The following is a 15,396-nucleotide window of genomic DNA, read 5'->3' on the forward strand; positions in this document are numbered from 1 at the left end:
ATAGGTTTCAGACCCTTAACCGGCAGATCGCTCTACATGGCAGCTATATCTAAATATAGTCCGATCTGAACCCTATTTGCGTCGTATGTCGGGAGTCTCAACACAACTCACAGTTACGACCAACAAAATTCTTTTATTACGATGTTTTTCATTTAACCCTGTAACATTTCACTTCAACTAAGCGAATGTAGTATTATTGAACGTAACAAACTTTGTTTACTGTAACTCCCTTTAGCAGTTTCGTCTATGGTAAAAGGACTTTTGTTTTATTGTAAATCCAGAAACTCTGAAATTGCATAAGTGCTTCAATAGCCGCAAACGATTATTCGTGTATCGGTTCAATCATTATTCTCTTGTGCCTCTCCTACTAGAGAGACAGGTGAGTATTTGAGCGTATAAAACAGTGGTTCTCAAAAATACCCACACTATTGCACATTACTTTGTACCTACACAAAAAAATAATCCCAAGCAGGCCCATGGGCTTGCAAATAACTGTGATGTGTGCTCGATACATTCTTAAACATAAAATTTTTTCCATTTATATTTTGACTGAGCAAAGCGCAGTCAGTATATTGAGCAGCTGGGACGAGTGAGGATGATAAGCTTGGAATATGAATATTTTTTATACCCTCCACCATAAGATGGGGGGTATACTAATTTCGTCATTCTGATTGTAACTACTCGAAATATTCGTCTTAGACCCCATAAAGTATATATATTCTTGATCGTCGTGAAATTTTATGTCGATCTAGCCATGTCCGTCCGTCCGTCTGTCTGTCGAAAGCACGCTAACTTCCGAAGGAGTAAAGCTAGCCGCTTGAAATTTTGCACAAATACTTCTTATTAGAGTAGGTCGGTTGGTATTGTAAATGGGCCATATCGGTCCATGTTTTGATATAGCTGCCATATAAACCGATCTTGGGTCTTGACTTCTTGAGCCTCTAGAGTGCGCAATTCTTATCCCATTGGGATGAAATTTTGCACTACGTGTTTTGTTGTTATATCCAACAATTGTACCCAGTATGGTTCAAATCGGTTCAAAACCTGATATAGTTCCATATAAAACGATCTTGGTTCTTGACTTCTTGAGCCACTAGAGGGCGCAATTCATATCCGATTGGAATGAAATTTTGGCACGTAGTATTTTGTTATGATATCCAACAACTGTGCCAAATATGGTTCAAATCGGTTCATAACCTGATATAGCTGTCATATAAACCGATCTGGGGTCTTGACTTCTTGAGCCTCTAGAGTGCGCAATTCTTATCCGATTGGAATGAAATTTTGCACGACGTGTTTCGTTTCTATATCCAACAACTGTGCCAAGTATGGTTCATATCGGTCCATAACCTGATATAGCTGCCATATAAACCGATCTGGGATCTTGACTTCTTGAGCCTCCGGAGGTCGCAGTTATTATCCGATTTGCCTGAAATTTTTTACGACGGATTCTCTCATGACCATTAACATACGTGTTCATTATGGTCTGAATCGGTCTATAGCTCGATACAGCTCCCATATAAATCGATCTATCTATTTTACTTCTTGAGCCCCCAAAGGGCGCAATTCTTATTCGAATTGGCTGACATTTTACACAGGTCTCCAACATATAATTTAATTGTGGTCCAAACCGGACCATATCTTAATATCGCTCTAATCGCAGAGAAAATCTTTTCTTATATCCTTTCTTTTTTGCCTAAGAAGAGATGCCGGGAAAAGAACTCGACAAATGCGATCCATGGTGGAGGGTATATAAGATTCGGCCCGGCCGAACTTAGCACGCTTTTACTTGTTAATGCTGGTATGGCCGATGACAAAATATCATTTGAGAAACACACAAATGGCTGCCAGATACAAGATACATTCTTTGCTTTGATATTTGATATTTAATGTAGGTATAGTAATTTCGTCATTATGTTTGTAACTCCTCGAAATATTCGGCTAAGACCCCATAAAGTATATATATTCTTGATCGTCATGACGTTTTATATCGAACCAACCATGCCCATCCGTCTGTCTCTCCGTTCGTCCGCTAACTTTCGAAGGAGTAAAGCTAGCCGCTTGTAATTTTGCACAAATTTTTATTAGTGTAGGAGGCCGGTTGGAATTGTAAATGGGCCATATCGGTCCATGTTTTGATATAGCTGCCATATTAAACGATCTTTAATCTTGACTTCTTGAGCCACTAGGGGACGCTATTATTATCCGATTTGGCTGAAATTCGGCATGACGTGTTTCGTTAACCTGATATAGCTGCGATACAAACCGATCTGGGATCTTGATTTCGTGAGCCTCTAGAATGTGCAATTATTATCCCATTTGGCTAAAATTTTGTACAACAACTTCTCCCATAACCTTCAACATACGTGTCAAATATGGTCTGAATCGATCTTAGCCCTGATACAGCTCCCACATAATCCTTAACAACACATCGAAACATTCATTTCCGACCCTATAAAGTATATATATTTTTGATCAGCGTAAAAATCTAAGGCGATCTAGCCATGTCCGTTGATATCACGCTACAGTCTTTAAAAATGGAGATATTGAGCTGAAATTTTGCACAGATTCCTTTTTTGTCCATAAGGTAAAGTTCGAAGATGGGCTATATCCGACTACATCTTGATATAGCCCCATTATATACCGATACGCCGATTTAGGGTCTTAGGCCCATAAAAGCCACATTTATAATCGGATTTTGCTGAAATTTGGGACAGTGAGTTGTTTTAGACCCTTCGACATCCTTCTTCAATTTGGTCCAGATCGGTCCAGATTTGGATATAGCTGCCATATAGACCAATACGCCGATTTAGGGTCTTAGGCCCATAAAAACCACATTTATTATCCGATTTTGCTGAAATTTGCGACAGTGACTTATGTTAGGCCCTTCGACACCTTTCTTCAATTTGGCCTAGATCGGTCCAGATTTGGATATAGCTGCCATATAGACCGATCTCTCGATTTAAGGTCTTGGGCCCATAAAAGGCGCATTTATTGTCTGATTTTGTCACAATTTCGAAAAGTGATGAGTTGTGCTAAGCCCTTCGACATCCTTCTTCAATTTATAGCTGTCATATAGACAGATCTCTCCATTTAAGGTTTTGGGCCCATAAAAGGCGCATTTATTGTCCGATGTAACAGAAATTTGGGACAATGAGTTGTGTTGGGCCTTTCGAAATTTTTATTCAATTTCGCCCAGATCGGTCCAGATTTGGATTAAGCTGCCATAAAGACCGATCTCTCGATTTATGGTTTTGGGGCCATAAAAGACGCATTCATTGTCCGATTTCTCCGAAATTTGGTACAGTGAGTTGTGTTAGGCTCTTCGACAGTTTTCTGCAACTTGGCCCAAATCGGTTCGGATTTGAATATATATGCCATATAGAACGATATCTAGATTTAAAGTCTTTGCCCCATAAAAGCGCATTTTTAACACGATTTCACTGAAATTTGGCGCAGTGACTTATGTTAGGCTTTTCGACGTCCGTGTCGTATATGGTTGAGATCGGTTTATTTATATATAAAACTACTTAAAAGACCAATATTTTGTTATACACAGGTGAACAATGACTTGTACTCATAAGTATTTGGTCCATATCGGAACATATTCGAAAATAGCTGCTATGGAGCATACGGTAGGCATTTTTCACCCGATTTTGACGTAAGGTGGTTTACATATATACCCAAGGTGATGGGTATACAAATTTCGGCCCGACCGAACTTAACGCCTTTTTACTTGTTCAAATACAAGAACACCAGTCATAGGAAAACACCACCTGCAAAATTTCAGCAAAATCGGACAAAAATTGTGGCTCGTAAAGGCTCAAAAAGTCAAGCCAGGAGATCGGTTTATATGGGAGCTGTATCAGATTATAAACCCATTCGGACTATACTTCTCACAGTTTTTGGAAGAACAGAACACTATATGCAAAATTTCAGCCACATCGGGTAAAAATTGTGGCTTCCAGGGCCTCAGGATAAATCGGAATATCGGTTTATATGGGAGCTATGTATAAATCCAAACCGATATGGCCCATTTACAATCCCCAATGACTTTCATCAATATTAAGTTTCTGTGCAAAATTTCAAGTAAATCTAGCTTTACGCGCTGGACCGCTATCGTGATTTCGACAGACGGACGGACATGGCTAGATCGACTCAGAACGTCGAGACGATCAAGAATGTATTTACTTCTTCGACGTATATTTCGAAGTGTTACAAACGGAATGACTAGATTAGTATACTCCAATCCTATGGTGGTGGGTAAAACAGAAATAAACAGCCAGAGTTAACAAGTAAAAAGACGTTAATTTCGGCCGGGCCGAACTTTGGATACCCACCACCTCGGGTATTTATGTAAACCACCTTTCGTCAAAATCCGGTGAAAAATGCATACCTTATGCCCCATAGCAGCTATATCGAAACATGTTCCGATTTGGACCAAATACTAATAAGTACAAGTTATTGTTCAATTATGTATAACAAAATATTGGTCTTTTCAGTAGTTTTATTTAAAAGTAAACCGATCTGACTCATATACAACATGGATGTCGAAAACGTAAGTCAATGTGTCAAATTTCAGTTAAATCGGATTATAAATGCGACTTTTATGGGATCAAAACTATAATTCGAAACATCGGTCTATATGGCGGATCTGGATGGATCTGAGTCAAATTTAACAAGTAAAAGCGTGCTAAGTTCGGCCGGGCCGAATCTTATATACCCTCCACCATGGATCGCATTTGTCGAGTTCTTTTCCGGGCATCTCTTCTTTGGGAAAAAAGGATATAAGAAAAGATTTCCTCTGCTATTAGAGCGATATCAAGATATGGCCCGATTTTGAACCACAATTAAATTATATGTTGGAGGCCTGTGTAAAATGTCAGCCAATTCGAATAAGAATTGCGCCCTTTGGGGGCTCAAGAAGTAAAATAGAGAGATCGATTTATATGGGAGCTGTATCGGGCTATAGACCGATTCAGACCATAATAAACACGTATGTTGATGGTCATGAGAGAATCCGTCGTACAAAATTTCAGGCAAATCGGATAATAATTGCGACCTCTAGAGGCTCAAGAAGTCAAGATCCCAAATCGGTTTATATGACAGCTATATCAGGCTTTGAACCGATTTGAACCATACTTGGCACAGTTGTTGGATATCATAACAAAACACGTCGTGCCAAAATTCATTCAAATCGGATAAGAATTGCGCCCTCTAGAGGCTCAAGAAGTCAAGACCCAAGATCGGTTTATATGGCAGCTATATCAGGTTATGGACCGATTTGAACCATACTTAGCACAGTTGTTGGATATTATAACAAAACACGTCGTGCCAAAATTCATTCAAATCGGATAAGAATTGCGCCCTCTAGAGGCTCAAGAAGTCAAGACCCAAGATCGGTTTATATGACAGCTATATCAGGTTATAGACCGATTTGAACCATTCTTGGCATAGTTGTTGGATATCATGACAAAACATGTCGGGCGAAATTTCATTCCAATCGGATTAGAATTGCGCTCTCTAGAGGCTCTAGAATCAAGACCCAAGATCGGTTTATATGGCAGCTATATCAGGTTATGGACCGATTTGAACCATACTTAGCACAGTTGTTGGATATTATAACAAAACACGTCGTGCAAAAATTCATTCAAGTCGGATAAGAATTGCGCCCTCTAGAGGCTCAAGAAGTCTAGGCCCAAGATCGGTTTATATGACAGCTATATCAAAACATGGACCGGTATGGCCCATTTACAATACCAAACGACCTACACTAATAAGAAGTATTTGTGCAAAATTTCAAGTGGCTAGCTTTACTCTTTCGGAAGTTAGCATGCTTTCGACAGACAGACGGGCGGACGGACGGACGGACATGGCTAGATCGACATAAAATTTCACGAAGATCAAGAATATATATACTTTATGGGGTCTCAGACGAATATTTCGAGTAGTTACAATCAGAATGACGAAATTAGTATAGCCCCCATCCTATGGTGGAGAATATAAAAAGGATGTTGAAGGGCCTAACACAACTCACCGTCCCAAATTTCAGCGTCATCGGACCATAAACGCGCCTTTTATGACCCCAAAACCTAAGATCGAGAGATCGGGCTATATGGCAGCTATATCCAAATCTGAACCAATCTGTGCCATATTGCAGAAGTATGTCGAGGGGCTTAATTTAACCTACTGTCCCCAATTTCGGCCACTTCGGACAATAAATACGCCTCTTATGGGCCCAAACCCTTTAATCGAGAGATCGGCCTATATGGCAGCTATATCCAAATCTGGACCGAGTTGAGCCAAATTGACAAAGAATGTCGAAGGGCCTAACACTACTCACTGTCCCAAATTTCAGCAAAATCGTGTAATAAATGTGGCTTTTATGGACCTAAAACCCTAAATCAGGGGATCGATCTATATGGCAACTATATCCAAATCAGAACCGATCTGAACCAAATTGACGGAAAATGTTGAAGGGCCTAACACAACTCACTGTCCCAAATTTCAGCAAAATCGTGTAATAAATGTGGCTTTTATGGGCCTAAAACCCTAAATCGTAGGATCGGTCTATATGACAGCTATATCCAACTCTGGACCGATCTGGGCCAAATTGACGAAGGATGTCGAGGGGCCTAACATAACTCACTGTCCCAAATTTCAGCAAAATCGAATAATAAATGTGGCTTTTATGGGCCTAAGACCCTAAATTGGAGGATCGGTCTATATGGTGGCTATATCAATATATAGTCCGATAAAGCCCATCTTCGAACTTAACCTGCTTATGGACAAAAAAAATAATCTGTGCAAAGTTTCAGCTCAATATCTCTATTTTTGAAGACTATAGCGTGATTTCAACAGACAGACGGACGGACATGTCTAGATCGTCTTAGATTTTCACGCTGATCAAGGATATATATACTTTATGGGGTCGGTAATGGATATTTCGATGTGTTGCAAACGGAATGACAAAATGTATGTACCCCCATCCTTCGGTGGTGGGTATAAAAATTATTACCTCTTCATTATTAAATAAAAATTTATTTTTAATCAATTTTTTAATTATATTAGGTTGCCCAAAAAGTAATTGCGGATTTTTCATATAGTCGGCATTGAAAAATTTTTTCAACGGCTTGTGACTCTGTAATTGCATTCTTTCCTCTGTCAGTTATCAGCTTTTACTTTTAGCTTGCTTTAGAAAAAAAAAGTGTAAAAAAGTATATTTGATTAAAGTTCATTCTAAGTTTTATTAAAAATGCATTTACTTTCTTTTAAAAAATCCGCAATTACTTTTTGGGCAACCCAATAGAAATTAAAATTTTTATTTAAAATATTTATTTTGTCTGGACTCACCTGTCTTATATTGTCGAAACTCTCTCGCATCAAATATGTTCCTCGGCGTGTCATTCTGCGACGCTGTTTTCTTTTGGCCCTGGTTACAAATAAATCCTCAACACTACTGCTGCTGTTACTACCGCTATTGTCACGAATATTCTCTAAATGTGAATTTAGCTCTACTTCACTGTCCGATTCACCAGCAGCAGCACCGTTCTTGCGATCCCCCTCAACTGCCTGTATATGTTCAGCCTTTTCAATATCTGTTTGATTTAGGGCCACGTAATGAACGGAATCTTTGTCGGATTCAAATAAATTTTGAAAAAATCCTGCTGGCGAAGAGGCAGCCGAAGCACTTACAATTGGCATTCCACCCAATAAGAATGAGGAATTTTTGTCACTGCTATGGGAGGCTCGAGAGCGTCTGTTTCCAGGCATTCGATTATTAGACTTATTTTGGGAATTAACAGATTCGGTATGATGTTTGGCATGCAATGCTTCCATCCAAGTGGTACTCATGGTATTCTAAGACCACTGTTTAAGAAAAATGAAGTTTTGTTCTAGAGAAGGATATGCAGATAAGCAATGTTTTGTGACTTTGACGAATGTTTAGTTATATGTGTTTGTGTTTCACTTGGTTTAAGATTTTTTTCTTCTTCGATTGATTTTGGACTTGTGATAAACTGCAGTTATTGGTTTTATAAACGTGCCGCAAAAACGTGCTTTTTTGTTCACCTCACATCATCATTCAAATATAACAGCACTGTAAAGAGAATATACAAAGAAAAAAAAACGAAAGAGAAGAATGTTAAGCAGAGAGTCAAAACAACAAAGCAAAATAAACAAACACGTGCAGATAAATTTTGTATGGTTTTATTAGTAAAATTTTATTTCAACTAAAAATACAGAGAAGAATCTAGGACTAGACGTTTTCAGGAATTTGTTTCATTTTTATACCCGCCACCATAGGATGGGGATATACTAACCTAGTCATTCTATTCCGTAACAAGTCGAAATATTGATCTGCGACTCCATAAAGTATACATATTCTGGATTGTCTCGGCATTGCGATTCGATCTAGCCATGTCCGTCCGTTTGTCTGTCGAAATCAAGATAGAGGTCGAACGCGTAAAGCTAGCCGCTTGAAATTTTGCACAGATACTTAATATCGATGGGGATTGCAAATGGGTCATATCGTTTCAGACTTACAAATAGCTCGCATATAAACCGATTTCCCGATTTGACTTCTTGAGCCCCCGCACATAGTGTCCTGTTATGACTTCCAGGAACTGAGCTAAGTACGGTCTGGTCTATAATATAGCTCACATCAGAGACGTAGCTAGGGGGAGCCCCCCGGGCCCTTCGACATCTTTCTTCAATTTGGCTTAGATCTGTCCAGATTTGGATATAGCTGCCATATAAACCGATATCTCGATTTAAAGTCTTGGCCCCATAAAAGGCGCATTTATAATGCGATTTCCCCGAAATTTGGGACAGTGAGTTGGGTTATGCTCTTCGACATTTCTCTGCAACTTGGCCCAAATTGGTCTAGATTATGATATAGCTGCCATATAGACCGATATCTCGATTTTGAAAGGTTGAATTTTGAGATATTTTTTAGCTTGATTTGAGGGGTATAAAAAATTGCCGACATTCGACAAGCCAATTTTCTCCCAAAACTGGTGTCACTCGTCCATTTTACACCAATCCAAATTAATTAAGATACCTCTTTCCTAACTCAAGCTAAAATTTTTCTAAGGCAGTTCTTAATTTACTTTACTTTAATTGGCTATGACAGAATATTTCTTCCACTAGCCGAACGTAGAATAGCGTTCCAAACGCCTCGATCTTCTGCGCTCATTCTAAAATCTCTGACACCAAGTTTCGAGGTATGTCCCACAACTTGATCTTTCCTCCAGGCTTTTGGTCTTCCCGGTTTGCGTGTACCACCGGGTTTGCCTTCAAAAGACTTCTTTGCTGGAGCTTCTTCATCCATTCTGACAACATGACCTAGCCAACGCAGCCGTTGTATTTTGATGCGTGTAACTATGCTATCGTCGTCATACAGCTCGTGGTTCATACGTTGCCTATATTCTCCGTTAACGCAAACTGGTCCATATATTTTACGAAGAATCTTTCTCTCAAATACTCCAAGCACTGCCTCATCTGCTTTCACAAGTACCCATGCTTCAGAACCATATAACAGCACGGGTAGTATCAGTGTCTTGTCAAGTGTAGTCTTCGTCTGTCGAGAGATGCCCTTATTTCTAAACTGCTTACTTAGTCCAAAGTAGCATCTGTTTGCCAGTATTATTCTTCGCTTTATCTCAAAACTGGTGTCATTCGTTTCGGTTACGGCGGTGCCAAGGTAGATAAAGTTACTGACTATCTCAAAGTTGTGATTCCCAACTTTCTCCATGTTCTTTATCTGCTCGGTTGTACAAGGCTTTTTGGGAGTGGAGACCATCCATTTCGTCTTATCTCCATTTACTGCCAGACCCATTTTCACTGACTCTCTTTCGATTCTTTCAAAGGCTGAAGTAACTACTTCCGTGCTCTCTTGTGATTAGTGTGACATATCTATTCACTTCTGCATCTCGTATAATCTTCTCCAGCAGGATATTAAAGAGATCACACGATAGGCTGTCTCCTTGTCTGAAACCTCGTTTGGTATTAAATGGTTCGGAGAGATTCTATCCTATTCTTACTGAGAAACGCGTATCAGCAAGTGTCATCCTGCAGAGTCTTGTTTATTTTGCAGGGATACCAAACTCAGACATGGCTTGAAATACCTTTGAACGTAAAGGTGTATCGAAGGCGGCTTTGTAGTCGACAAAGAGGTTGTAGGTGTTGATTTGTCCTTCTCGGGTCTTTTCCAGGATTTGGCGCAGTGTGAATATCTAGTCTAGGGTGGATTTACCAGGTCTAAAACCGCATTGATAGGGCCCAATTATCTCATTGACTTTAGGTTTAGGTGTATGCGATGGGGAGGAGACTTATTCCTCTGTAGTTGGCACATTCCGTCTTGTCTCCTTTCTTGTGTACGGGACATAGTATGCTGAGGTTCCAATCATCGGGTATGCGTTCTTCTAGCCAGATTGCGCAGATAAGCTGATGCATACGCCTTATCAGCGTGTCGCCTCCGGTCTTAAATAGTTCAGCGGGTAAACCGTCGGCTCCTGCTGCCTTGTTGTTCTTTAGTCGGGTTACTGCTACTTGGACCTCATTCTGACTAGGAGGTAAACATTCTATATTATCATCAGGGATTGGTTCTGCGGTATCCTCTACGCCGCCAACATCGGATACTAGCAGTTTGGTAAAATGTTCTTTCCATATCCTCAGCATGTTATCTGTGTCAGTTACCAGATTTCCTTCTTTGTCTCTGCAGGAGGATGTGCCTGCACCAAAGCCATCGGTTTGGTGTTTAAGGCAGTTCTACTCTTGGGTATTTGCCATCGTTAATGCGTTAATGAAATTTTTTTATAAACCGAAATGCAATGTAATTTTTTCAAAAGACAAATGTTTTTTGATACTTTTAAACGTAAAGTTATTAAAAGTTTCTTTAAGCCAAAATCTTCATGGAATTTTCTTGCCAAACATTTTTTTTTATAAAAAATTGCTCCGAAAGAACATTTTTCTAAGACATAATTCCCTCTCAATTTTCTCTTAATTCACGTTTTATTATTTCAATTGACATTTAAATGAGGAAATGTGTTAAAATAATATTAGCCAGTTAACTTTTATCTGTGAGAGCAAGTAATATATTACATTTACGTCTGCCGCTATCATTTGACATCAATTAGTGGGCAAAGAAAGAAAGAAGTTTGTAACTGCAATAACGCAGAAATCTCTTCGTGTTTCTGATTTTTAGTTCTACCTACCAAGCTTTAAGACTTGTAAAGACATGGTGGAAATTATGAGCATATACGAAAATAGTTGGATACAATTCAATCAAAACGGATTTTCGATCGATCTTAATTAAGTACGAAGAAGAAATTAGCGATATCATTTAAACAGAAGGTAGATGTTTCTTCGTAAAAATTGGTCAAAATTTATTTTTTGAAATATTTAACAATTATAGTTGCTTAATGTTTTAAGTTTGTTTGCGTAAAATTTTATGGAAATAAAAGTCATTTATAATCAATAGACTGACACAAACAATAACCTGTTAAATTCATAAAACTAGTTTGAGAGCAACAATGAAAAAATCATCAAACTACTGAAGCAGATTAGCCCAAAACGTTCACTATAAAACTAAACATTTTGAAGGCTTTGAGAGATTAGGATCGTTCTATAAGTATAATAAGATATTGCGGCTTCCAGGGGCTCAAGAAGTCAAATCGGCAGATCGGTTTATATGGGTGCAAAATCTTAATCTAAACCGATATGGCCCATTTGCAATCTTCAACGATCTACATCGATATTAAGTATCTGTGCAAAATTTCAAAAGGCTAGCTTTACGCGTTAGACCTCCATCGTGATTTCGACAGATGGACGGACGGCCATGGCTAGATCGATTCAGAACGATGAGATGATCAAGAAACAGAATGACTAGATTAGTATATCCTCATCCTATGGTGATGGGTATAAAAATAGGCCGATCTTCGCCATATTCGATTCAGGTGCAGAGAAGTTTAACATAAGTAAAAGATCTATTTATATTTCAACGAAATGGGATAAAAAATGCGAATTTTATATGCTTCACACAGAAAAATTATAGACCTTAATGTAACCGATTAAACATGGTATTGACTTACAATAAACTTTACAAACAAGGTGCTAATTGCTTTAATTATTTTTGACATTAAAATCCGATATTTTCAATTCAACTCAATTCAATTCATTTCAATTCAACTCAATTCAATTCAATTCAATTCAATTCAATTCAATTCAATTCAATTCAATTCAATTCAATTCAATTCATTTCAATTCAACTCAATTCAATTCAATTCAATTCAATTCAATTCAATTAAATTCAATTCATTTCAATTCAATTCAATTCAATTCAATTCAATTCAATTCAATTCAATTCAATTCAATTCAATTCAATTCAATTCAATTCAATTCAATTCAATTCAATTCAATTCAATTCAATTCAATTCAATTCAATTCAATTCAATTCAATTCAATTCAATTCAATTCAATTCAATTCAATTCAATTCAATTCAATTCAATTCAATTCAATTCAATTCAATTCAATTCAATTCAATTCAATTCAATTCAATTCAATTCAATTCAATTCAATTCAATTCAATTCAATTCAATTCAATTCAATTCAATTCAATTCAATTCAATTCAATTCAATTCAATTCAATTCAATTCAATTCAATTCAATTCAATTCAATTCAATTCAATTCAATTCAATTCAATTCAATTCAATTCAATTCAATTCAATTCAATTCAATTCAATTCAATTCAATTCAATTCAATTCAATTCAATTCAATTCAATTCAATTCAATTCAATTCAATTCAATTCAATTCAATTCAATTCAATTCAATTCAATTCAATTCAATTCAATTCAATTCAATTCAATTCAATTCAATTCAATTCAATTCAATTCAATTCAATTCAATTCAATTCAATTCAATTCAATTCAATTCAATTCAATTCAATTCAATTCAATTCAATTCAATTCAATTCAATTCAATTCAATTCAATTCAATTCAATTCAATTCAATTCAATTCAATTCAATTCAATTCAATTCAATTCAATTCAATTCAATTCAATTCAATTCAATTCAATTCAATTCAATTCAATTCAATTCAATTCAATTCAATTCAATTCAATTCAATTCAATTCAATTCAATTCAATTCAATTCAATTCAATTCAATTCAATTCAATTCAATTCAATTCAATTCAATTCAATTCAATTCAATTCAATTCAATTCAATTCAATTCAATTCAATTCAATTCAATTCAATTCAATTCAATTCAATTCAATTCAATTCAATTCAATTCAATTCAATTCAATTCAATTCAATTCAATTCAATTCAATTCAATTCAATTCAATTCAATTCAATTCAATTCAATTCAATTCAATTCAATTCAATTCAATTCAATTCAATTCAATTCAATTCAATTCAATTCAATTCAATTCAATTCAATTCAATTCAATTCAATTCAATTCAATTCAATTCAATTCAATTCAATTCAATTCAATTCAATTCAATTCAATTCAATTCAATTCAATTCAATTCAATTCAATTCAATTCAATTCAATTCAATTCAATTCAATTCAATTCAATTCAATTCAATTCAATTCAATTCAATTCAATTCAATTCAATTCAATTCAATTCAATTCAATTCAATTCAATTCAATTCAATTCAATTCAATTCAATTCAATTCAATTCAATTCAATTCAATTCAATTCAATTCAATTCAATTCAATTCAATTCAATTCAATTCAATTCAATTCAATTCAATTCAATTCAATTCAATTCAATTCAATTCAATTCAATTCAATTCAATTCAATTCAATTCAATTCAATTCAATTCAATTCAATTCAATTCAATTCAATTCAATTCAATTCAATTCAATTCAATTCAATTCAATTCAATTCAATTCAATTCAATTCAATTCAATTCAATTCAATTCAATTCAATTCAATTCAATTCAATTCAATTCAATTCAATTCAATTCAATTCAATTCAATTCAATTCAATTCAATTCAATTCAATTCAATTCAATTCAATTCAATTCAATTCAATTCAATTCAATTCAATTCAATTCAATTCAATTCAATTCAATTCAATTCAATTCAATTCAATTCAATTCAATTCAATTCAATTCAATTCAATTCAATTCAATTCAATTCAATTCAATTCAATTCAATTCAATTCAATTCAATTCAATTCAATTCAATTCAATTCAATTCAATTCAATTCAATTCAATTCAATTCAATTCAATTCAATTCAATTCAATTCAATTCAATTCAATTCAATTCAATTCAATTCAATTCAATTCAATTCAATTCAATTCAATTCAATTCAATTCAATTCAATTCAATTCAATTCAATTCAATTCAATTCAATTCAATTCAATTCAATTCAATTCAATTCAATTCAATTCAATTCAATTCAATTCAATTCAATTCAATTCAATTCAATTCAATTCAATTCAATTCAATTCAATTCAATTCAATTCAATTCAATTCAATTCAATTCAATTCAATTCAATTCAATTCAATTCAATTCAATTCAATTCAATTCAATTCAATTCAATTCAATTCAATTCAATTCAATTCAATTCAATTCAATTCAATTCAATTCAATTCAATTCAATTCAATTCAATTCAATTCAATTCAATTCAATTCAATTCAATTCAATTCAATTCAATTCAATTCAATTCAATTCAATTCAATTCAATTCAATTCAATTCAATTCAATTCAATTCAATTCAATTCAATTCAATTCAATTCAATTCAATTCAATTCAATTCAATTCAATTCAATTCAATTCAATTCAATTCAATTCAATTCAATTCAATTCAATTCAATTCAATTCAATTCAATTCAATTCAATTCAATTCAATTCAATTCAATTCAATTCAATTCAATTCAATTCAATTCAATTCAATTCAATTCAATTCAATTCAATTCAATTCAATTCAATTCAATTCAATTCAATTCAATTCAATTCAATTCAATTCAATTCAATTCAATTCAATTCAATTCAATTCAATTCAATTCAATTCAGAACCATGCATGCCTTCTAGAATCAGACATGGTTCCCAGAACCATACAGAGTTCGTGGAACCATATCCTGTTCCTGGAACCATATACTTTTCTATGCATGGTTTCCAGAATCATTCATGGTTCCCAGAACCATACATAGCACCCAGAAGTATACATGGCTACCAGAACCATGCATGGTTCCCAGAAATATACATGGTTCTCAGAAACAATTGTGGTTCATTTGCATTAATTTATCCCTGAACCATACGTGGCACCCTGAATATTTTTTGGTTTCCTGAATCATATATGGTTTCCTTACATGGTTCTCATACCATTCTTGGTTCCCACTCGCATTAACCTATCCCAGAACCTTACATGG

General features: G+C 35.3%; 1 protein-coding gene across 2 annotated transcripts in view; it reads right to left on the bottom strand.

The window, feature by feature from the left end:
* The window catches only part of LOC106093809 (venom dipeptidyl peptidase 4), a 638,446-nt gene that overhangs the window by 546,380 nt on the left and 76,670 nt on the right, over nt 1-15,396 (bottom strand). For both annotated transcript variants that reach the window (XM_059360849.1, XM_059360848.1), the window contains exon 2: nt 7,354-8,098. In XM_059360849.1, the coding sequence (XP_059216832.1) occupies nt 7,354-7,854 (501 nt within the window). In that variant the 5' untranslated portion in view covers nt 7,855-8,098. The remainder of the gene's footprint in view (nt 1-7,353; nt 8,099-15,396) is intronic.

This window comes from Stomoxys calcitrans, chromosome 1, assembly GCF_963082655.1.
Source record: "Stomoxys calcitrans chromosome 1, idStoCalc2.1, whole genome shotgun sequence".
NCBI classification, from domain to species: Eukaryota; Metazoa; Arthropoda; class Insecta; order Diptera; family Muscidae; genus Stomoxys; species Stomoxys calcitrans.